The sequence below is a fragment of the Phalangium opilio genome, unplaced genomic scaffold (assembly GCF_054372755.1).
Source record: "Phalangium opilio isolate 3A_F unplaced genomic scaffold, DU_Popi_V2 ptg000045l_1, whole genome shotgun sequence".
Classification (NCBI taxonomy): domain Eukaryota; kingdom Metazoa; phylum Arthropoda; class Arachnida; order Opiliones; family Phalangiidae; genus Phalangium; species Phalangium opilio.
The window spans coordinates 4137867-4163062 of NW_028324168.1; the positions used below are offsets into that span (position 1 = coordinate 4137867).

The window sequence follows — 25196 nt, forward strand, 5'->3', positions numbered from 1 at the left end:
TTAAATTAGAAATCATTGTCTTAATCAGTTTCTTAAATAATTAAATTTAAGGGGTCATCCGTAAAATTAATACTCTGGATGCAATCTTAACTCGAAAACAGTGTCCCTTAGGACAAACAAAATGGAGATAGAAGTTTCAACATTTTCGACTCAAAATTGATTTCCCAAAGAACATCCCCCTTAATTTATGGAAAGCTGACTTTTCAGAAACACCCTGTATATAAACGAGATAGGCGTTTAAAAGTATCGAAAAATGTTGCCAAATTTAATAAAAATCTTTGGAAATCACATCATCTTCCAACCAACCCAAAGAGCCTCTATTTTATTTTTTTGTTGATAAAAATCATACGCCGGTGTCATTATTTACATCCCAAAAATACAAAGAAATTAAAAATAAACAAAACATCTTAAGTTCTAAACAAGCTATTCCTGTTTTAATTTAAAAAATTAACGTTAATCTCGAGACCGACGAAACTTAATAAAAATTTAATGATTAACGTGATTCATCTATTGAATATTAAACTTAACCTTGAGTCCTTGACCTTTGCCCTCATCTTCGAACCCAAATGTTACAACCAGGTACATAAGAGGTTGTATATCAAAACTGAATACTAATGAACTTAAGTGAAGTCGCACAGAAAAATATACCTATATCGGTAAATTTTCTTTAAAAAAGTATTAATTTATTGCTATCAGCTTTAGAAACCCGGAATCGAATTTTGACGAGAAAAAAATTTAAAGTCTAGAATTATTAAATTAATTAAATGTTAATTTAATTTAATTTAACGAATACGTCAGCCAATTTAGCGCATACATTACTAATAATTTGTGGGTTTGGCAAGAAGGGGGTGGCAAAATGATATTTGTGTTTCATTAAATTTAGGTTTGAAGTTAAACATTATAATAATACTTATTTATTTTCATCTTTTATGTCATTTGTATTTTCGTAATATGGGAATTTCCCAAAAAGTTTTACTTGAATCATAAGTAAAAGTTAGGTTCGTTAAGTTTCTAAGAATAGAGAGAGAGAGCTTTCGTTTGGGAGGAGCGGGGAGGAGGAGCTAAGACTCGTGAGATCATTTACACGGCCATATTGGTGGGTTCAATGCAGTAGGAAAGCTGATATACCCATCAATATGGCCGCCAGACTGTGTGTGGTTGTTCTGGAGGACACCACGTGACAAAATAACCCCCCCCCCCCTCAAAAAAAAGACCAAAGACGCCACATGGAGTGGTACTGGACACACCTAGTCCTTGTTTTTATCGCGAGATTGCAGGCTTTTCAATTTCCCCAAGTGCTTGTTTTCGAAATAATACGAAATATATTTCATTAACCACGCCCCTCCTTGGTCACTGCCTCATTTCGAAAGCTACAAAACTTAGATAAGGAAGATTTGACTTATGAATGAACACATTTTGAGCCAATATTTCTATGGTAGGTCCTTGGAAGTCAAGGTTAAGCGAAGAAAAAACCAAAAATTCATATTTAAAATTTGAATAGACTCCGTGATGAACGCTGCCTGCTGACATTGTCGTAAAATTATCATTTCCAACCCTTTCATCATTTTCATAGAAATTTATTTTTCCAAACTCACGATTTATTCACAAAATTTTCTATAAACTAATAAACCAAGTGAAAATTCTAAGTATTTGCGCGAGTACCTTCATTGGGTAAACTTGAAATTCGTCGAGTAGCGAGCGAGTGAATCAGTGAAACATAAGAAACCCAATTTTAAACATAAATCAAAACCATGACTAAATTGGTGAGTTATATCTCGATTATTTTAAATATTCCCCGCTTTAAGTTAATTACCATCTTTAATTAAAGAAAATGAATTTAAATAAAATAAATATATTTTCAGTTAATCATAGTACTCCTGTTATCCTTCGTCATGATGACGTTAGCGATACACGGTTTTGGCGGCCATTACGGTGGACATTTCGGGCGTGGTTTCGGCCATTACGGTGGACATTACGGGCATGGTTTCGGCCATTACGGGGGACATGGTTTCGGACATTACGGAGGATTTAAAAGATTCGGACATTACGGTGGTGGTCACTTTGGAAGATTTGGTCACAAGAAACATTTCTTTGGATAACTTAAAATGAAATAAATCTCAAAATTTGCTGCTATAACTAACATTTACCTCAATGTATTAAAAAGAAAATGGATTTAATAAATAAAAAAACAATGATAAAGATCTATCTTTAATACAGAGTATTTAAAAATATTCAAGTTCATGGTCGTACATTAATACCGGTTAAGTAACGCCAGAAGTATATAATTCTTCTCTTCGAGAGAAGTGTACCAGCACAAAGCGGGTTAGGTAATTGTAACATGATTCTTCCCCCCAACATCAGATTAACATTAACAAGGCTACTAAACCGAATCACATACGGGTTAAATAGTTCCCTCATCATTACTTAGCGCTGCTGAACAATTTGCCAAGGCACATGCGCTTGTGGATTTTTGTCCCACGTCAAGACAATCAAGGCTTGTGGATTTAGTAAATACAAAACAGTTATAGAATTCACCCTAGCACGGTGTATGCGATGCCCATCTGAAGTTTGATGAGCGGGAGAGCAAACAAAAAGGGTTCCTTCGCCTGGGAAGAATCACATTACATAACTAAAGTATTAAGAGGATACAGTGTCATACTTCTTCTATTATCCCCTTCGGGTTTAGCCCTTAGCGCTATAAAGAAAACCATAACCAGGGCCTCATATGTCCACGCCTAACATCCAGTACACCGCAACTTAAACACAAATTAATGGTCACTTAATTTCAATCTAACTTTATACAACTACCAAAGGGTAATATGACCTTTCCCATATGGTTCCGAAGTTACCAAGTTTGAATTGATAACGAATTAAGACTAATGGCATACTGGTACCTTCGATAGTGTTAAGGGTTTATGGGAAAATTACAAAAGCGCTGTATCTAATGATGGATTAACATTTAACTTAAGTTGTTTCTAAAGAAAAAAAGAGTGAGTTGAACCATCCGTGAGATATTTTAGAGGGCCTCAAAATTCTAAGAAAATTCTTCGTGGACTTTAAACCTATTATACAACCTTAGCACCTTTGATAGACCCTTCAAAACCCGACCACATACTTCAAAATTCTTTAATGGTACGGAGCCCAGCCAAAAATTTGAAATCCTTATAGGAAGAATAGGTATTTTCCTCCGGAATTACAGGAGAAAATTTCTTATGGGAAAATATAGGACTAAAATGTTCAGATATTATACAATTTGGATTAAATCATGTAAAGAACCTAGATTAAATTAAAATACAATATATAAAAATCCTGAGCAAACTCCGCAATTTCGGACATGTCTATTCAAATGTGATCTCGGTAAAAGAGCTAAATGTTGTTAAATATGATGCTTAACTATATGAAAACTTCGACTAAGTCAATTCCAGCATGGTTAGTTATAGGAATTATTGTCTTCCCAAGGGGTTAAGTGACTTTACAGGTAGGTAAGTAGTTTTGTCGTGTTCATTAAGTATATGGTGGGCCTCAAATCACTTTCTCCCTTCCAACTTCTTCTTCTTTGGTTTAAAATTGAAGCGAATTTTTTTGGAGGGGGCCTCTTTAATGGGGTGATAAGTTCTATAAAAAGGAGTTGATCCTTTGGGCCCAAGTCCGTTTACCAACAACCAGCTGTTCGATAAGGTATAAGTGCGTTGAGATAACACTCTTCGGAGGTCATTTTTGGACAAGTATTTGGACTCTGCAGTAGCCAACGCTGTGACAAGAATCATCATGAAGATCGGAGTAAGTTTGAACTATATTATTTGAAATTATTTTGGTAGTACTGTTTCACTATACACTAAAACTTGGACTAAGCCAAAAATATAGGATAATATATCTTTCATGAAATTATAGGGTAATATAGGACCTTTCACGAAATTATAGGGTAATATAGGACCTTTCACGAAACTATAGGATAATATAGGACCTTTCACGAAACTATAGGATAATATAGGACCTTTCACGAAACTATAGGATAATATAGGACCTTTCACGAAACTATAGGATAATATAGGACCTTTCACGAAACTATAGGATAATATAGGACCTTTCACGAAACTATAGGATAATATAGGACCTTTCACGAAACTATAGGATAATATAGGACCTTTCACGAAATTATAGGATAATATAGGACCTTTGACGAAATTATAGGACAATATAGGACCTTTGATGAAATTATAGGGTAATATAGGACCTTTGATGAAATTATAGGGTAATATAGGACCTTTCATGAAATTATAGGGTAATATAGGACCTTTCATGAAATTATAGTGTAATATAGGACCTTTCATGAAATTATAGTGTAATATAGGACCTTTCATGAAATTATAGGGTAATATAGGACCTTTCATGAAATTATAGGGTAATATAGGACCTTTCATGAAATTATAGGATAATATAGGACCTCTCACGAAACTATAGGATGATATAGAACAGGTTTAAAATTGCAGGAATTAAAGAACCATTGGGCTCACTATAGTCACTAGGAAAATTATAATAAAATTCAATTAAATATTAATTTCTCTTTCACATAGCTTCTCAGTATCATTTTGGCTGTATCTATGGTCCTAGCAACTGCGCAATACTACTCGCCAGTATATTCAGCTTACAGATCGCCATATGTTTCATACGCCCAACCAGTATACTCTTCATACGCTGCTGCCTACCCAGCGGTCAGCGCTGGTTACTCAAACTACTATCAACCGGTCTACAGCGGTGGCTATTCTTCATACTACAGTCCAGTCTATGGGGCCAGTTACGCTGGACTAGGAGGGGGTTACTATTACCCATTGAAGAAATAATCAGGTACCGTGACACAAACCCCTTTAAATATCATAATAGAAAAACCCCTTTAAAATGTCAGTGGTCAAAGCAGAGTCTGGTGTGTTGACCACCAGGGACTGGTGACGTTGAGGCCCTAACTCTTATGTTATCCACATACCCTACCAATGTTCTAGCTTACTTCCCATTCCCTAATTACACAACGCAACAACTTTGATTCATTAAATCCAATTAGTTATATAATTAACATTTACAGGAACCATGGTATCAACGAAATCTCGAGCATAAATGAAACCCAAGTACAAATAATCTACCTCATTCATCATTACTATTAATTGTATCTTTTAAATTTAGAAATTAAATTTAATTCTTATTAATCACACATTAATGTACGCATTTAATTGACGAATAATAAAATTGTCGCGTGTTGATTGGTACTAAATTTCATTTAACAATATTTATAACACTAATTTTAAATAAATTTAGTCTTTTTTGAGGAAAAAGTGTCTTATATACATAATAAAATCTTCCCTTTGGAAATTTGACAATAAAATAGAAATAATTTCCCATTTATCAGATGGTAGACTAGTCTACTAAAATTTTCCGATTAAATTATGACGTCAGAGCTAGTAGGGGGATACTTCCATGCACTTCAACTAATAGACTTCTAAAATATTTACAGACATTATAATATACTTAAATTTTGGTTTAATGAATTAAGGAAGTTTCCATCTCAAAATTTAAAATATTGAAAAAAATTGTAAATATACTTTTATGATAGTAGATATGACTAAAGCCATTTAAAGTGCATTTATAAACGAGGTCATTTAAACACAGGGAAACGGTATACAGGGTGTTTCTGATAAGTCTGCAACTCTGCATCCATATATTAAGGGGGATGTTCTTTGGCAAATCAATTTTGAGTCGAAAATGTTCTATACTTCAATCTCCATTTTAATTGCCCTAAGGGACACTGTTTTCCATTAAGATTGCATCCAGAGTATTAATTTTACGGATGACCCCTTAAATTAAATTAATTAAGAAACTGATTAAGACAATGATTTCTAATTTAATTAAGGGGTCATCCCTAAAACACTCTTGAAAATCATAACTCGAAAACAGTGTCCCTTAGGGGCAAACAAAATGGAGATAGATAGAAGTTAAATTTTCGACTCAAAATTGATTTCCCAAAGAACATCCCTCTTAATTTATATGGCAGACTTATCAGAAACACCCTGTATAACTATTTATTCATTTTAATTCTCATTTTGTTTTTTTGCATAAAATTCGATCAAAACATTTTTGGATAGAAATTAAAATAAAGGTTATGTACACTTAAATGCACATGGGAAAGTGTGAAACATTGTGGATCCAAGCACAAAAGGATCGTTTAGGATAACAATGTGTGTATTTTACTCCCTATAACATTACTCGCTCTGTTGAACAGAACAGCTATAGACAACACATAACGTAAGTTACAAAGAATTTGGAATAGACGACTTCTCCTCATTCTTTCCTTGAATATATATACATATATATTATTTTTCCACTTCACGCTATACTATATATTGGTATATAGTTTCATGTACGTTTTTTCCTACACAAATAAACTACATATTTTTCGAGACAAGACTAGGCCTACATGGAATCACTAGATAATAATCTAATTATCTTCACCGTGGAATTTTTCCAATAATTTATTGTTTCTAAACATTTAAATTATTATCTTATTTCCCATAAACATGGCCGACGTGAGAAATTAAAAGCTACGCATTTTTCTATTTTAATAATTACTCGGTCTATGATTGTTGTAACCCAAAGTTTTAGGTATCATTTGAAAGGGGAGAAATAGAGTTATGACATACTCAAAGGACTTCCATGTATCTCTTATAGAACCAGAGTTAAAAGGTGGCGTGTAAATAAGCCCATATTAATCCAATGGAGAGGACGTTAATGAACATTTTGCTTAATTACTCGGGCCCTAATTATCATAAACCCCAAGTATTTAGTATCATTTTAAAGAGGAGAAATAGGGCTATAACATACTCAAACGACTTCCCTATACCTCCAGAATCACAACACTTCAAAACACTAAGATGGTGGTTAGAACCCTACCAAAAACCCGCACTTTTCGCAAATTTACCTGTACATCCTATATTAACAAACAACAACAATTAAATAAATAAATAAGCACAAAATTAACGAGATAAGTGTAAAAAACCCAAGTCATGAAATTCATTCTCGTCACATTCACTTCCGCCGGAACTGTACAGGAAAATTAAACCAAATATAATAATTGTACAAGAAATAAAATAAAAAAAATTAGGTAGATAGGGAAGATTTTTGTCTTGAAATTTGTCTGGGTTAACCGTAAAGTGGAAAGTAGTTTACGGACGAGCTACCGTGTAGTAAAATATGGTTTTCTCTCATAAAAAACATAACTTAAAAGGTGGTGAGCCCAGCGATAGTTGTATCCAGGAAAAAAATGACCACTTCAAGAGACATAACATAACGTGTGTGCGTGTATAATGTTTTTCTTTGTAGGAAGAATTACCTATGTTTTTTTCTCTCTCTTTCTTAAATTTATTGGATTAAAATCAGATTATTTTCTTTTAAAGAAATTCCACTATCTCCGGTAAACGCTTGGATGATTTGAGGGTTACGCTTCGAGAAACGCTTTTAGACCAGAATAAAAAGTTTTACTTTAAAAAAATTAAAGATTGTAATCCGCTGGTTTTGCGGTATGGTTAAAGAATATCGGTGATATAGTTTCTTTTGTTAGTTAAAAAGTTGCTTATTGAACTGGCTAGCTGGCTTACCGCTTAACCACTTCGTAATTTAATAACAATAATAAGAAAAAGCAAATTTGGACAAATTTGATCGCGTGAGGTTTGACAGCTAATTTACTTCCTGAAAAAATGTTTATTGAAGTTAACCGATTGAATTGAGCGTCGAATAATTGCGCTTACATTTTTATTATGGTTATATGATCAGGGATAGATTTAAGTTTAGAAGCAGGAATGGAGAACGATTAGTATTTACTTCAGTCCTACTCATAGCCCAGTATAAAGCCTCTCCCTCCAACACGTAACGAAAAGTTTAAATTATCTTATTGGCTCACTTAAAGTACGTTTTGATGACGTTGCTGACGGGGACGGCGAAAAACACGTAATTCCTTTTTACCTCTGTCGCTATGACCCCCCGCCTCTTCTTTCATACCCCCTCCGTCCCGAGGAAGGGGGTCCGGGACTTTTACGAGCGCCCAGATTACTCTGTTCTCCATTCCTACTTCTAAAATTAAATCTATCACTGGTTATAAAAAAATAATATTAAGAGAAATTGCTTCATTCTACGTCACAGCACGTGCTTTTTAAACCATTTCTTAATTCCACGTGTTTGTCTGATAATTGCGATTATTTTTAATCAAACCTTTATTTTGCAGCTCATGTCACTGCGCGTGGTTTTTAAGAATTTCTTAATAATTTCACGTGCGTGAATGTATATTTTTAATCAAAGCTTTATTATTAATAGATGGTTCTATATATTTGAACATATCTTAGGTCCACGTGACCTGCAAACAATCTGCGCAAGCTCACAAATACCCGTTGGTCTATAATAACTACAACGCTATTTATCACAAACCACCCTTAATTAAAACATTTCTTCCTAAAAAAATTATATATATAACCAATTAATTAAGTAGCTTCAAACTAAATACAGTTTCAATCAACCACAACCAATTAGTAACGAGGAAAACACCGAAATCAAAACCCCAAATCGATTAGTGAGTTTTAAATACTTCCGTCTATAACCACTAATATTAAATATATTTAGAAATACTTATTGGCTATTTAATAGAAGCCCTAAAGGTAGGCTATATAATATTCAAAAAAAACTCATTGTAATAAAAGAGCTATTAACCATACATATTGGTACAAAATTGTTTATGGTACATATTAAAGGAAAGATCTATATACGAGGCCTACACATTCATGTTTAAACACAATAATTTAGAAATACTGAAAAACCAGCGTATAATGATTACGAGCCATTCTAGAATTTTCCAAAAGTTTGCAAATAAACATCATCAAAAAGTTGCAGAGAGTATTGTACATCCTCATACATACATTTGGGGAAAGCAAACGATTGTTTGTCATGCACAAATTTTGGACAAATTATTCAGGAAATATATTCAATATAGATTCAAATATTTAGTTCAACTTATTTATATAAATAAGTCTATATAACCTAATTCTATCTCAAGATTATAAATAAGTAAATTAGAAATTATAGTACGAAGTATATTTGTTTTAATTTATGTTTGTTTACCTTTGATTCCTCGTGAATTTTTTAATTCTCTCCCACACTAATTTTAATTATAATCGCTTAAAATTCTAGTGGCACGTGTCGAATTAAATTTGGCGCGAGATTTGATAAAAATGGCGGGAGATTCAACACGTGCCATGAGAATGAATTTTGTCAACGAGAAGACAGGGCGTTTGTGATTGGTCGGAGGTGCAGATTTTGAATTATACATGAAATCTTGAACTAATTTGAATACTAAAATCATTCGAAGGTATTTCCTAGGATGTTTCACTATACAAAAATTTAAAAATAATTTGACTTTCCTTTTCACCCTTCGTTTAATTAAATACTAGGGCATATATTTCCACTCCATACTTTATTATCTTTGATTGGAGCTACGAGTCTAAGATTATTAGCCATGTCTCTAATCAGAATTTCATTATTCCGACTACAGATTTGTACAACCTATACTTCAAAATATTGACTTCGACTGGGGAGTTGATACTATATTGAAAACCCATAACTAATCCTGGTTGTACGAAGAGCAATTATTTCACGAAACTTTCTAACCCATCCATGTGCAAAGTACTTCCTCAAAAAACCTATGAGCACAACGAAACTAAAAGTACAACTATATAGAAGGAAAAATTATTCGAACTCATAAAATACCTCAGTCTAGTTAACATTACTTCGGACATTAAAAATTTCCTTCTAAAAATGTTTAAACGATGTTATTTCGGAAGTAAAATTGCCTGAATGTATTCATTTATCACCAGAACCCTCTATTATAGGTATTAATTTTAAAAATTATGTTCAAAACTAAGTTTAAAGTAGCAAATAATGCCACACAAGTTTGCAATACAAAATGTTCATTCAAAAAAAATCCCTGACTTTCAAAAGCTTAAATTCCCTGAAAGAATTTTACATTGACATTTTCCCTGGACAATTTTAACACTGTCAATTGAAGAAAAGTCATAGGCCTAATGTTGCAATTTAAAAATACAATACCACGGACTTATAAATATATTAATTCACCAATATCGAATTCCTTGATTTTTAAAATTCCCAAACCTTGTCCCTGAAAATAACATTTCAAATAACCTGACTATTCCAGGTTTCCAGGTCAGGTACCAAGCCAACCCTCAGACATACCTAATACTCCAATAAAAACCAGCCAGATTTCAACTATAAAATATTCACGAAAAGAATTAAAACATTCATGACTACGAAGCGTACAGAATCCTTTAAATTTCACTGGAAGATCAAACACCCCTTTATTAAAATCAGATTAATCCGTAAAGGGCGCTGACGAACGTTTAGAAAAAAAAAACGTTATTCAACTAGAAACTATCGGAAGTAACAAGTTACTTCCTCTAAACCTCAAGATACCATTGTTACTATTTGTATTAAATAAAAAAATATACATGACAAATATGGGGGAGGAGATTTTACAAAATTTATGCAAGCTCCGCCTTGATTTCGTTTAGTTTTCTTACCATTATGCATTTATTTTCCTTTTAATGTTATGAATTTAGTTTGAAAAACAGTTATTTTGATATCTAAGGGGTTGGATAGAGGGGGGAGTTGTTCAAAGTTGTATTTTTTCTGTTCAATAATTTCTCGGGTATATAAAGCAAGGGTTGACCATGTTGGTCACACAATTGCATCTCATCTCTTAACCAGTTAACAACAGTTTCAAATTTTAATCGAGAAAAATTTGAAACTTTATTAGAAAAGTGCTTGGAATATTGGATAAATATTTTTCGGTCAAAAAAGGATAACGTTTAAATATATTTAAATAAAAATGGTGAGTTTTTGTTTTTTTTTATGATTTGATTTACTAAAGTTTTAGAACAAAGGGTTTCGTCGTATAGTGTAATAATTACAATTAGATGCAAATCAAAGACAGAATTTAGATTAAAATAATGAAGATTTTAAACTGAAATGGAAGTTAAAAAATACCTTAAATGAATTCAATTCTATTTTAGTAATCGTAAATTAGTTCGAAGGGGATATAGATAACAGACTTTTAAAATTAATAATCATTTAAAATCGTGTATAATTTTAATCAACCGAAGTTATAATTAGATATTTCAATCAAAATTACTTGCATTCAATACAAATTCTTCAGTCTAGGAGAAATGATATAATTTACACCAGGAGTCGAGGCTACTTGTTCCGCCAAGTAGCTTGACCTCCTACCATGGTGCAAATGTTATCAGTCCTCAAGTCTGAAAACTAAGCATAAGTTAGAGCAAGTTTTAATTAGATCTACATCTACTTCCGTTCCCAAACCAACCACTAATCGTAAAACCCTTTAATTACAGGTACTTTCCATTATTCTCGTTTGCACCCTGGCCCTAACGGCGATGGGGAACCCAAACGCTTACCACAAACAAGGCTACACAAGTTACAATTCATTCGAAAGCAAAAGAGTCAATCACCCAGACGACGACTACCAATCAGCGGCAGCTCCAGCCGATAACTCAGCCTCTAATTACAATACCGGGGTTAATAATTACGACGACGTTAACTCCGACTCTAATTACCAAGGGGGGAGTAATTACGCCAATAACAATGGAGGGAGTTACGCGAATAACCCCGTAGAGCATACGAGTTACAACACTTACGGTAACTCAAACAGTCAGGAGACCCCGTCCCCTACGTACCATGACAACCCACCACCGGCTGTCCCTACGTACAATGACAACGCGGCACCTGCCCAAAATTCTTATAGTCAAACGCCTGTACCTGTAGCACCTGCGCCTAGTAGTTACTCTCAGTCCCAAGTTTACGCCCCCCAAAATAATTACCAACAACAACAGCAGCAACAGCAACCCGCGTCAGCTCAAACCCAAACCCAGCCCCAACCCGACAACAGGATAGGTTACGCCCAACAACCCCAACAACAAGGGGGTCACCAACAACAACAACAGGCTAGTTACGCCCAAGCTAGTTACGGTGGAGGTTATGGAGATTACGGTGGTGGTTACGGAGGTCAAGGAGGTTACGCTGCCGGGGGTCAAGGAGGTTACGGAGGTGGTAATGCCTTGGGAGGAGGAGGTTGTAATTTGGGAGGTGGAAAGAGTGATGGAGGTTACGGCGGTGGGTACGGAGGTGGGTACGGAGGTGGTTACGGAGGCGGTAGTGTAGGAGGAGGTTATGGAGGCGGTAGTGTAGGGGGTGGTTACGGAGGCGGTCACGCTGTTGGAGGTATCTCAGGCAAAGGCTTAGGAGCTGCTAAAGTTGGTGTCCAATTGGGTGCCGCTGTTGGAAACAGCATCGGAGCCAAGGCTGAAGCCTTGTCCGGAATTGGTCAAGCTGTAACCAACTCAATCGCGCAGACCAGTAAGGGATTGGTCAATGGTATTCAAGTACGTCCTCTGCTAATTGATATCAAATAGGCCACAACAACTAAAAACCATTTACTTAAAACAGGGTTTAAGAAACTTGGCCGTAGCCGGTCTGAACTTGAAATCTGGGATCGCGAATGCCCTTCGAGTTATCCCAGTCAAACTCTTAAACGTCGTTGGTACAACCGCAGCCGCAAAGGCAGCATTAGCTACCTCATTGGTACAAGCCGGTAAAACCGCAGCGGCTGGTCTCTCTCAAGGTTTAAGTACCGGTCTTGGTATCTCCGCGGCTAAAAACCTTGGAGGCGGACACTCGAGTGGTCTAGGACTCGCTGATAGTTTGGGTCACTCCATCGGAGGAGCGACAATCAGCCTCAAAATCGGAGGTGGTGGTGGCAATGACGGAGGGTCAGCTGGTCACGGAGGTTACTCTTCCCATAAGAAATAAACTAACCGCACCAATCATACTTGTTCCTACACAAAAAGCATCAGTTCATCTATTGGACGCGCTAGGTGAGTGGGTCGTTCCTATTGGTTGGTTATAATCGGGACTGAGGTATAAGGAACCATTGATAACCTGCATGAATCTGACTTCTATTATTCCCGATGCATGGGCCGAGGCTTAACACGCTATTTTTAACTGACAAATCTGGGTCAAAATGATGCGTCATCCACTTTTCAATATCTTCGACTCTAAAGCAGACCACCCATCATTTGGACCTAGATTTGTCAGTCGAAGAGCATCCTTTCACTTTGAAATCTTCGCTAAGCCTAATTTGAATCTTAGGCCTTGGCACTACATTATTAGATCTCAAAATAGACCTACTAAAAATTAATATGAAAAAACTCCAACATCGATTAACAAGAACTTGTTGTGTTTCTTGTGTTTTCGTCCATTTTTTTGGCGTTTTTGTTTGCGTTGCGTTGCGTTGTTGTCGTGTTTTGGTTTGGTTTTTTTTGTCTTTGTCTCAAAAACAGGGAAATTCGAAGAAAATGAAGATTAAAGGAAAAAGGCGGGAAATCCTAATGACTAGAGCAACCCAGAGCGTCCCCTAGCGTGAAACCAGTACAACATAATCACCTTCAAACCCGAGCCACTGAGTTGATGGTGCCATCTGTATACGATTGAAGAAAACATTTACAAAAAACAAGCCGTCCCATTTAATTCATCAGACCTCATCAAATTGTATATTAATAAAGTACATTATACATTTTACACTGTACCACAAATCATCTATGAAACTTCGCCCATGAGAGACTCAAGTGTAATATGAAATATTAACTACTCTATAATTATGTATAGCATTTAACAATATATAGTATATTGTAAATCAAAACTGTATATATATCATTTAGAAAAAAAAAACAACGTCGATTCAATATTAATTACCAACGTTTAATGAAGAATAAAAAGTATTTTAACCTTAATGAATGAATTAATTATTTTTTGTGTGCTTAAGTTGCATTCATTAATATTTTGATAAATCATAAAATATATCCCGTTCCCATTTACCAACTTTGAGATTAAATATAGGGACTTGGCAGTACTACGTCATGCAACGTCAGGCTACCTTCCACTAGTGCTAAAAAACATACCAGGAGGAGGGGCTTATGTAGCTTTCATTCTGTTAAAAAAACATACCATAATGGCGCTGGGGGCGGAGTTAAGCCTGAATTGCCAAGTCCCTATTGATACTAACTTTTAAGTGTTATAACTTTGGTTCTATAAGAGATACGGGTAAGTCCTTCGAGTATGCTATAGCCCTATTCCTTAGCTTTCCAACGGTACTAATTAATTGGGGCTATGACAACTACTAATTACTAATTAACAAATTAGTACGCAAGAAACCGAAATTACATTCACCAGATGGCTCAAAAGGCGTAAACTATACCCTTCAGTAGGCGATTGTTAAGTGCTGCCGCGCAGCACATTTGTATTTGTAGGCGAAATAGCTTCTATTTTTAAAACAGAGGGGGCGTCCTTTAAGTGTCCGTCCCGCCCGGTACAACTCAACCCCCTGAGGATGCTGGGAGGACTTCGTTGCCGTTCAGTAGATGGCGGTACGGAGGCAACGTTATAGGTATGGGTGTTACCCCCCCCCCCCATCCCTTTCTCCTTCAAGTTTCAACATTCGCGCTGCTCACTTCACGTTTTCTCTATTTACCTTTGCTATAACCATCGTAATGCCAGAACGCACTGATTTTAAGAAAAATAAACCTCATAATTCAAATTTGATAATTTACCAACTAAACAATTTAAAAATAAAATCTATTTCTGCTAATGAGCCTTCATTAAATTCATATTATTCATTCAAGTTATTAATTAGTCATCATAAAAGACGAGGAAAAAAACCTACACAATATGTGGGTCTTCCTCAATTTTTTTTCATTTCTGTTTTCAAAAGAACTACCTTTTTCGTGATTTAATACTATAATTTAAGTGAGGGTGGACATTTTTTTGACGCGTGTACCCTTAAGGAAACATTGAAAAAAATATGTTTTTTTCACATAAAAACACTATAATTTTTTTATGAGAGAATACGATTTAGGGGAGACAAGATTCGCTTGGTACAGCGACTAATTGAAGGTTTTTCGACGAAATTTCTCTGACAAACGAGCGCCTTAATTACGTATTTCCCATGTAATCCCATTTAATCGTTTGATGAGATCGCGATAGATAAGATTATCTTTATTCTAAAATTAACTAAATCTGTCGCGTTCTTGTTTAAAATTAGATGGATTTTCTAGAGTAAAAATATTCACAACCCAAAATAAAAATATGAACTTTACCTCAAAATATTTTTACGTTTTTTGTTGGTCCCAATGTTTGCACAAACTTATATAATATAATACGATATTTCAAGTCTTTAAAATTAAGTTTAAATCATTCTGTGCATCGAGAACTGCATTGCAACAGCACACTATCTTAAAACCGGAAGTTCAAAATTGGTCGTGTCTTTCCGCAGTTCATTGCTAAAGAAAGGGATCACTAGTTTGACCTTTAGCTATTAGTGCACTAATAATAATAATCTAGGCTTTTGTCTATGAAGGGATTTATAAACCTGTGTATTGTTTACATGTGGGTCCCTTTACAATGCATAGAGAGTTGTGCCTAGCCCCTATGCCACAGCTAACAACCTACAGCGCCCTATACTAACTATTACCGTTAACCTCTGCAAGTTTTGATGGAAATGAGAAACCTGGTTGGGCAATGGGCTCATTTTGAACTTTGAACTCTATCTAAGCCTACGCAACTCCCAAAACTGCACCAATGGATAGACGAAAATAATTGGGTATCTCAACACAAAAACCTATCCATCCACACAAGTCAAGTTCAGTCTGAATTTGCCTTTATGGCGCCTTTGCATGCTGCTACGAGTTACAATTGTTACAACTCAATGCATGGGTAAAGCTTGTCACAGATATTAACATGGCAAACAATAATACCGTTTCTATTTCAACAAACAACACGTAAAAACCATGTATAAATCTAAGCGTAACGCCGTGAATCCGCTATTTCCCGCTCAAATGAATAATAAAATTCGAAAGGGGACGATTTTATAGCGTGATCGTTTACTTTTTAAAACGTTTAAAATTTCTTATAAACGTCTCCCAAGACTTCCCTGATGGTTTATGGCGTTATACTATCCAATAATTTAAAAAAAATAATAAATAAAATACCAGGTCGAACAGTTTACTTGTTTAAAAATAGCAAAATCGTTCAATGATTCAACGAAAAATGCATGGTGAATTGCACGATGACAATTTCAAAAATATATCAATTACTTAACTCCCCCATTCTAAAATATTTTAAGTAATTAAAAGAAAGTACTTACAGGCAGCTTAAATACAAATTAAGATGACGTAGAGTCAACACTGCTAGACGAATCCTGGACTATGGTTGTCCGAAATTCCGAATATTAATGTTTATTTTATCAAGATATAGGCTAGTTCAAAGTTCAAGTTGACCAAAGCACAAACTCTTCGCCAAGATATAGTTCAAAGTACAAGTTGACCAAAGCACAAATTCTTCGCCAAGATATAGTTCAAAGTTCAAGTTGACCAAAGCACAAATTCTTCGCCAAGATATAGTTCAAAGTTCAAGTTGACCAAAGCACAAATTCTTCGCCAAGATATAGTTCAAATTTCAAGTTGACCAAAGCACAAATTCTTCGCCAAGATATAATACAAAGTTCAAGCTGACCAAAGCACAAATTCTTCGCCAAGATATAGTTCAAAGTTCAAGTTGACCAAAGCACAAATCCTTCGCCAAGATATAGTTCAAAGTTCAAGTTGACCAAAGCACAAATTCTTTGCGAAGATATAGGCCTAGTTCAAAGTTCAAGTTGACCAAAGAACAAATTTTCCGCCATTATTTAATTGAACAAAGCACATTTTATTGGCATGGGTTCCTTAGTAGACTTATTTAATTAAATAACTCCGTTTTGAAATCATTATCCAAATCTCAGGTGACAAAAAACCTAAAATAAAATTGAAAAAAAAAAAAAATCAATTTAGCTTCAAATTATAAAATATTTACTGTAAACAAAACCATAAACAATTTTATAACTCTGTTTTTAAACTAAACATTTATTAATTTAAACAACATTTTAGACTTTAAAATCCCCATTTCCTTAACGCTTCCGCTTTATGTCGATCAAAGACCAAAAAAAATTAAAACCCAATTTAAACAAATCTATTAAAATCATTAAAATCATTTAATTTCATTGGGAAAAAAGGCAATAGCAATTTAATCTTAAAATTTCTTAAATATAAAAATCCAAAAGTTTCCCCGTTGAATCTCAATCAGTTGCCAATTTACTTAAGTAGTTTTAAAACAGTAAGGATCTCAATTTTAACCGAGTAATCGTCTCATGTTCATATCGGAAGTAACTAAAAAAGCGCGTGTACAATTTCCAGTCTGAGTTTACTCCAGGCACAAGCCTAATTTAAGCCTTTTGGTATGCGTGGGAAATGGATTTAAGTGTATGGAATATTAGGGTTGAAACGCTAGTTGTAGAACAATACCGTAAAACATTTCTGAAGTAGCGTACTTAACGTTAGAATACCTAGTAAATTGTCAGATAGTAATCTGGCTAAGAGAAAAACTTATGGGTGTAATTTTCTCGCAAAAGAGGGAAAAATGAAAAAAATCTAAAGGATTTTAAAGGAAGCTAACTTCTAAAAATGAAAAATATTTAGATTTGAAGTTTATAGTGTAATATTAAAGGACACATGCAAGCTAAAACTCCACGGGATCAATGGTAAACAAAATTGAAATGGCTAAATAAATTGTTACAATTCTGAAACTGCCAGGCTGACAATTTTCCTCGGGGTATCAACGACAAATTCCCCCAAATTCCCCCGCTTATCAACGACATTCCCTAATTTCCCCTGCTTATCAACGAAAAATTCCCCTAATTCCCCCTGCTTATCAATGACAAATTCCCCTAATTCCCCCAGCTTATCAACGAAATATTCCCCTAATTCCCCCAGCTTATCAACGAAAAATTCAACTAATTTCCCATGCTTATCAACGACAAATTCCCTCAATTCCCCCGCTTATCAAAGACATAAAAGACATTTTCCCCTAATTCCCCTGCTGATAAAAGACAAATTCCCTCAATTCCCCCAGCTTATCAACGAAAAATTCCCCTAATTCCCTCTGCTTATCAAAGACAAATTCCCCTAATTCCCCCTACTTACTAATCTGATACAAAATACAATAAACTTCAGTCTATAACAATTCAATCTCATAAACTGTAAGAAAAACGTCGAACCACCTCCGAAAGTAAGTTGTCGCGTATGTCCTTTATAAAAAATTGGGGGAGGAGGAGGGTAGAAATAGTCGAGATCCATTATTGGGCCGTCTTTAAACTTAAATACCCTTTCGAATCCAAAAACGACAGTAAAACCCAACCCAACCCCATTATTTTCTTATTTCGGAAGCGTAGTTACATATGTGTCTCTCTATAAACATTAGCCCATATTTTTCAAACAAGCTAGGAGGAGGAGAAAAAGGAACCATAATTTTATGGACAGTTTTTCACGGGTATATAAACTAGGTGTCCCCTACATGTCGAATTCAAAACAAACTTGTCACCCAGTCGGTTAACATCTCTTAAAACCCCTTCCCTTAGTTTGTGGCTGTGAAAAAAACACTCCCTTCCTAAAAAAACCATAAAAGGATACGCATTGTGCTTAAATATAAAGAAACCATAAAAAAATGGTAGGTTTTAATTCATATTTTATGGCTGTGATTACGAACAAAGCGCCATGGATTACCATCAAGGAATTTGATTTAATTATAATTAAATCATTTTTGCGCCAAGTGACTAAAAAAAACTGAATCTAAAGTGTTTAGTTAACGAAGCAGTTAAACGTAATAATAATTTTTTTAATCGTTAACTTCCTCAGATTGTGTTACTACTAACTTCCGCTCTTTTGGCCTGTGGAGCTGTTACGTCGCAGGACTATCCTAACTACGACACTACCAACCAAAACTACGATAATTCTGGACAACAACAGCAAAGCTACAACACGTACAACTCGCAACAGCAAACTGAACAACCCGCCACCGCAAGTAGCGCCTATTCAACGTCAACAGCCTACGATCAAAACAATAATTACCAAACCAGTAATCAAGTTAACTACGACAATACCCAAAGCCGACAAGATGCGGGAGGTTATACGGGTTACGAAAACACCCAAACGGCTACGGCGAGACAAGATGGTGGCAGTTATACTGGTTATGCCCCAGCGTCGGGTTACGCCGCAAATACCCAAGGTTACGTCAATAGTTACGCCCAAGGTCCCGCCCAAGTTTCAACTTATTCACAAACCGGATACGCCCAAGCTCCCGCCCAAGTATCAAGTTATTCCCAAACCGGATACGGCCAAGCCCCAGCCCAAATTTCAACCTATTCCCAAACAGGTTATGCCCAAGCGCAGCAAGCTCCCGCCCAAGTCTCAACCTATTCCCAAACAGGTTACGCCCCAGCAACAGGATATACCCAAGGTGGATACGTCACTAATTACGCCCCAGCTACGGGTTACGTCCAGAACTACGCCCCTCAAACTTACGCCCAACCTGCCCCAGTAGCTTACGATCCGGCCCCAGTTTATAATCAGGTTAAACCAGCTCCAGTACCAGTTAGTGCCCCAGTTCAGGTACAGAAAGCCGCTAGTGTAGGATGTGGCGTAACCGGACCAGTTAAGGATGTAGTCGTAGATGTAGTTGAGAAATCGGAAGACAAAGGATTCGGTGGAGATATTTTGGGTTTGAGGAGCAACAAGTTGATTCTTGACCCTAACACTAAGCCATTGGGTATCTTGTCCAAGGCCGTTCAACAAAGTTTAGCCAATACGAGAGCGGGCATTCAAAACGGAATTAAGGTAATAATGACTGCTAAAAGTGCCATGGATGGTCTGGGCCACTGGGTACGCTAGAGCTATTATTAAATTGCATGTTTTTGGCTAATTAGGGAATCTCTAACATTGCCGCCGCCGGAATTAACTTGCAGACAGGGATTATTGGCGCTTTACAAGCTATACCCGTCAAAGCCATCAACGCCGTTGCGATAGCCACGAATAATTTGGCCAATCTTGGCAGGACGGCGGGAGACGCGCTTTTATCGAGACCCAAGACAACGACTTTAGCGGGAGGAATTCTCGCCGGTTAAAAACCCCCATCATTTAAAAATGCAAAAATTAATTCATTCTAATTAAAACGTTAAATGAAAAACGAGTTCCAAGGTAAGATCATGTCCGAAGATGGACATCCGGATCGTGTGAACTCGTCTTAAACCGTCTCTGCGTTTGGTGCTGTCCGTAACAAGTCTTTTTTTGGTCATACATGTCGTATATTCGTTCAAAAACTTAAGCCTAATTGTTTCCATTTATCTTAATCACTATTCAACTAATTTTAGTTTTTGTTTTCAGTTTAATAATTAGCTAATTTTCAAGATGCCAACTCAGTACTTCACCCTCAAGGAAGCCATGCAATGATTGGACGACTTGGAACTCGAATTTCAATTAAATTGCTCATCATGACGTCATCATTCATAAATGCCATTATCGTACCTCGTTGGAGCAATGGAGTCGCGGTTGCAGCTCGAAACTCAAATTGAAGCATCTTCAAATGTTTCGAAGACCAGCGGATATTTTTTTGTATAAACTTTATCGATTTGTGTAAATTTAACATTTATAATAACACTGTTAATAGATAGAGGCTTGGCCAAGCACTCTTTTGTATATAGTATAGTGATAATTTATATGTTCAGTTATTAAATGTGATTATTAACCGATATATTTGAAATCATTGCGCCTAATCAAATAGCTAACATTAATCTTCGATTCCTACATCAGTAGGCCAAAATAGATATGTTCGAAACTAATCATAATGGCGGCCAGGCAAAATCACCGTTACTTTTCGATTTTCTTTCATTTCAGTTTAAATATTATTTACCAACCAAAATTATTGATTATTATGCTTACCTACACGTTTAAGGAATCCAATTTCACTTAACGACATCTTAAATACATTTTACTATCATAATTATAAGCAATAAAAGTCGAACAACGGTCACCCGTTCCGCGCCAAAATTAGAAAACATTTAAGCGGGAATTTCTGAAACCGGCAAAAAAAAAGAGGACACGTGACGAGACGGTTTCTCATTGGCCGAAAAAAACCCTTTAAAAATGGCGGCCATCACTGCATCACCTACTGTGGCTTCAGGCACATTTCAACCTGTGAGTGTCAATTAACGTAGTTAATATACGCTTAATTTTGATTAAAAGCTATGGAAGACACTCCCGAATATATCTTAAGTCTTAAAATGACCGAAGTCGCCTCAGATGTTAGTTTAAACATAATTATTGCGTTAAGCCTTTGTTCGTTTCAAGGCGTTGTCACGCGTGGGAATTGAAAATAATGTGAAAAATCTGCTAATTACCTTTCTAATTAAAATAGGATGCGGATATTCACGTTACTTATGAAGATCAACAGAAAATTAACAAGTTTGCTAGACAAAATGCCAGGTTGGAAGATCTTATGGACGAATTAAAAGCAAAAGAGGTAAAATTGAACATTAAAACTTCATTACCATATCACTGACATCTTTATCCTTTCAGAATGAACTCGAAAACTTGAAGTACGCCGAGAGTGAGCTGGTTCCTGATGATACCAAAGTTCCATATCCTTTTTATCTAGAAAAATAATTAAATCTAACCAAATATTAACATTTTTAAACCCCCTTAACTACGGTGTACATACATGTTAGGTGAAGTTTTTGTTGGTTTAGAATACGATGATGCTGAAAAAATGCTTGAAAACGTCAAGAAAAACTTAGAAAATGAAATCAAAGCCATGTTAAACCAAGCTGATGGCATCAAAAATGTTATGACTGGTCTCAAAACCCAATTATACGCCAAATTTGGCAATAATATCAACTTGGAACCTGATGAATAAATTATTAATAATTTTAATTTCAAATTCAAACTCATTTCGATGCTTTTTTTTCTTTTCTTTTCAATAAATTGTTAACAAAATTAATCATTTTCTTTTTATACTTAATGATTTATGCAATTAATTCATTAATAACCTAAAATTTAAAAGATAAGCACATTTTTTTCTGATGTAAATTTTGAAATTATAAAGAACAATTAAAAATTTACAAACATTTGTTTGGTATTTCTTTTTTTATATATAAAAGAAGTATTGTTAATTTATTTGTTATCCTTTCTTTCTGCTTAATATCATGGGATACGATACATTCACGTGTTTTAATTAATTACAAAATGATTTCTCTTTTTTTTTTCACTGAGCATTATATAAATTGCACGGTACAGCATATGAGGCACGTATAGGTACAAAACATATGTATGTTTTACACAAAAAATAATAAATCATTTTGTCCAAATTAATTAGATATAATGTTAAAATTAAAAACAAAATTAGAAGCTCATAGCTTGAAGTAAATGGGTATCTTTGAATTAATTGATAAACAAATTTCAATTCAATTAGAATTAGTTTCACCATAAGTTTATAATGCCTCTAAGTACAAAAATACGGGTTACAACTGGGCATCTTCCGCAGGCTACTGTGACGTCAGAACTCCTATAGCGCTAAGATCCGAAGAGAGAAAATTTTGAAATTTCTGTCGCCTTGCAGCGCTGCACCAAGCGGTCGAGACGAAAAAAAAAAATCATCCAGTGGAATAAAGGAGAGTTTTACCATGGAAGAAGAAGGGTATGGAATGGTGAGGTTAATAGGCAGACGGCTACGCGAAATGTAGGGTCACGTGGGAAAACTCTCCTCTCCTCTCGGCACTAGCTGTAACGCGATTACTGCTCTGCGCAATATTGGCGCGCAAGCAGAGAGAGGGATACACTGTTTAGATCCGCTCTCTACCGCCTCTGCTACAGCGCGCCTGCGCGGAAGCTTTCAACGTTGGTGATAAACTCTGGAAGGAGGGAATGAAAAGGGGGAAGTTACGATTTTTCAACGCGCTCTCTTTAACACTATAGGACCCTTCCATACCCTTCTTCTTCCATGGTTTTACGTTTCGTATAGGCAGGCACTGGGGGGAACGAATTTTACTCAAGCAACCCCAAATCCCTCTCTCTCTCTCTCTCGTGAGATAGAGGCGGTTTCAGTCCTGAAACATTCTAAAAGAGATAAAAGAAACGCTAGGCTAGGCGGTACAATTTTGTATTGAAGTTGAGGTGATAAATGATACGGAGAGAGTATAGGGTTTCATTAAAGGGAGCCAGACAAACACTATTGCCATAGAAGTGGAAGCGATATGAGTACTTAGAGGCATTATAAACTTATGGTTTCACTTCAAGATATGAACTATTACAATTATATATTAATGTAAATATAGTTGGTTGGTGTTTTTATAATTGTTAAAAAACAAAAAATAAGGAAGACCTAAGATATACCAAATGGAGATGGAGACGGAGAGAGAGAGAAAGACTTAAGTCTCTTAATTAGATAATTAGGTTAAATTACGGGAAATAAAATTTTCTTTTATCCTTATAATGAATGGCCTAGTGTAAAGTTTAAGTTTCTCTCCCCCTACATTTGTATGACATATATTTCTCTACACTGCAATGCGATCATTATCACAATAATATAATTAAAATTGCAATTAAGGTAGGTGAAACAAAAACAACATTGACTAAAAGTCCTTGAAAGTTGAAACACATGCCAAATATTTAAATACTAAATTGCATGACATTTCAAGTCATTTTAGTTCATGCAAGAAGGGATATCTAGTTTACTAGGGAGAAGGTATAAGATGCCTAAGTATTCGCGCGGGCCATAGTCCCGGTCCCCCTTTCAGAATACAAGGGGGGACGTAAAAGGAGGCCGCCGTGCTATTTCGCCTCTCCTCAGTCAGAATATATGACTGTAATTTTCATCATTCGCGTCGCCGCGCTGACGTGATTTTTCAAGAACCAATGAGATGCTTGTTGTAATTTAGAGGCGGCGGGGATTAACTCCGGACCTACTAGTTTGGACTGGATATAAAGCTTTAAATATGACGAATTTATACCTTCTTCCTAATAAACTAGATATCACTTCTTGGTTCATGTTAAAATAAAGCTTTTTTCTTATAAAGTATAAATTTAATTTTAATTTTATAGTTAATTAAAAAATTTGTTCTAAGTCTAAAAAAAACTGGCTTAATTAAATTAGGGCAAGATTGGGTATGTATATATATTATTGCACAACCATTTTTTTTGATCTATTATCATTCAGTATAGTTTTTCATTTAAGCACGCTAGACACTTTTACAACAGAGAGTGTTAATTAGGGAAGGGATTAAATTAATTTAAATTAAATCCATTTAGCGCTTACATAAAATTTGCTGTCTGTACCAAAAATTATCCCAGTTATTTTATTTTATTTTTTATAATATATATATAAAAAAATTTTTTTATCTTTTTTTCTTATCTTATCTTAAAAAGCTCTAACAATTTAATTTATCTTGTTGTTTTTTTTTAATTAGCTGGTCATTTTAGTTTAGTTTACTAAAAATTTATATACATATTGACATATAAGACACGAACATCTAATCATACGCTGATTTACTTCTTTAATTCATTAATTTAATTATAAATTAATGAACTTTTTAACCCCCCCCCCTTCCAAAGATATCCTAATTTTTTTTTGAAGTATTGCGATGATTTTAAATATTTACTAAAAAAATTTATTTATTTTTTTGTCATTATCATTCAAGTCTTGATTATTTTATATATCAAAAGTTAATACGTAGTTCGGCGCCCAAGTGTAGTTGTAGTTTAGTAGTTATAGTTAATTATATAATTATCGTTTACGGTATTTATTTTTTTGATTTATTTTGATTTGATATGAAACTGTATTTTATTTTTGGTTTTATTTCGTTTTGGTAAAAAAATTATTTTCTATTAATCTCAACGCGATAGCAAACTTTCTGATCATTTTTCCCAAATATTTAATTTAAAAGGGTTTATTTATTTATCTACAGTGCCTTTGTTTGTTTTTTTATTAAAAAATTATGGGTGTGTGTGTTTAATCAAGAAGCGATATCTAGTTTACTAGGGAGAAGGTATAAGATGCCTAAGTATTCGCGCGCCATATTCCCAGTCCCCCTTTCAAAATATAAGGGGGGACGTAAAAGGAGGCCGCCCGGCTATTTCACTGCCTCTCCTCAGTCGGAAAATATGACT

At 35.1% G+C, this 25196-nt stretch overlaps 1 protein-coding gene and 3 long non-coding RNA genes across 6 annotated transcripts in view; 3 read left to right on the forward strand and 1 right to left on the reverse strand.

Moving 5' to 3' along the window:
* Positions 1-21140, reverse strand: part of LOC149676863 (uncharacterized) — a 55476-nt gene extending 34336 nt beyond the window's left edge. Inside the window, exons 1-2 of one of the 2 annotated variants that reach the window (XR_016366641.1) lie at positions 20976-21140; positions 16316-16960 (exon numbers count right to left, since the gene is read on the reverse strand). This is a non-coding gene — a long non-coding RNA (uncharacterized LOC149676863). The other variant, XR_016366642.1, reaches the window with a different exon arrangement.
* LOC149676870 (uncharacterized) lies at positions 1651-2161 on the forward strand. The gene is made up of 2 exons (XR_016366651.1): positions 1651-1763; positions 1863-2161. It is a non-coding gene; the product is annotated as an uncharacterized LOC149676870 (long non-coding RNA).
* On the forward strand, positions 3628-5256 carry LOC149676871 (uncharacterized). The gene is made up of 3 exons (XR_016366652.1): positions 3628-3780; positions 4575-4845; positions 5078-5256. It is a non-coding gene; the product is annotated as an uncharacterized LOC149676871 (long non-coding RNA).
* Positions 21128-22161, forward strand: Pfdn4 (prefoldin subunit 4). Of its 2 annotated transcripts, none has more exons than XM_089838463.1 (4): positions 21128-21230; positions 21451-21555; positions 21612-21672; positions 21749-22161. In XM_089838463.1, the coding sequence occupies exons 1-4, from the start codon at positions 21180-21182 to the stop codon at positions 21946-21948; spliced, it is 417 nt and encodes a 138-aa protein (XP_089694589.1). In that variant the 5' UTR covers positions 21128-21179; the 3' UTR covers positions 21949-22161. The 2 variants fall into 2 exon arrangements, with proteins under 2 accessions (XP_089694589.1, XP_089694588.1); XM_089838462.1 differs by having other exon boundaries at positions 21196-21337.
* The last annotated feature ends 3035 nt before the right edge of the window (positions 22162-25196 follow it).

What these genes read in the sequence shown, in the direction of transcription:
- Pfdn4 (XM_089838462.1), top strand. Translation starts at nt 21,281, where the DNA reads ATGGAAGACACTCCCGAATATATCTTAAGTCTTAAAATGACCGAAGTC. An exon ending in TGACCGAAGTCGCCTCAGAT is followed by an intron (nt 21,338 to 21,450) that starts GTTAGTTTAAAC and finishes TAATTAAAATAG; the next exon opens with GATGCGGATATTCACGTTAC. An exon ending in TCCTGATGATACCAAAGTTC is followed by an intron (nt 21,673 to 21,748) that starts CATATCCTTTTT and finishes AACTACGGTGTA; the next exon opens with CATACATGTTAGGTGAAGTT.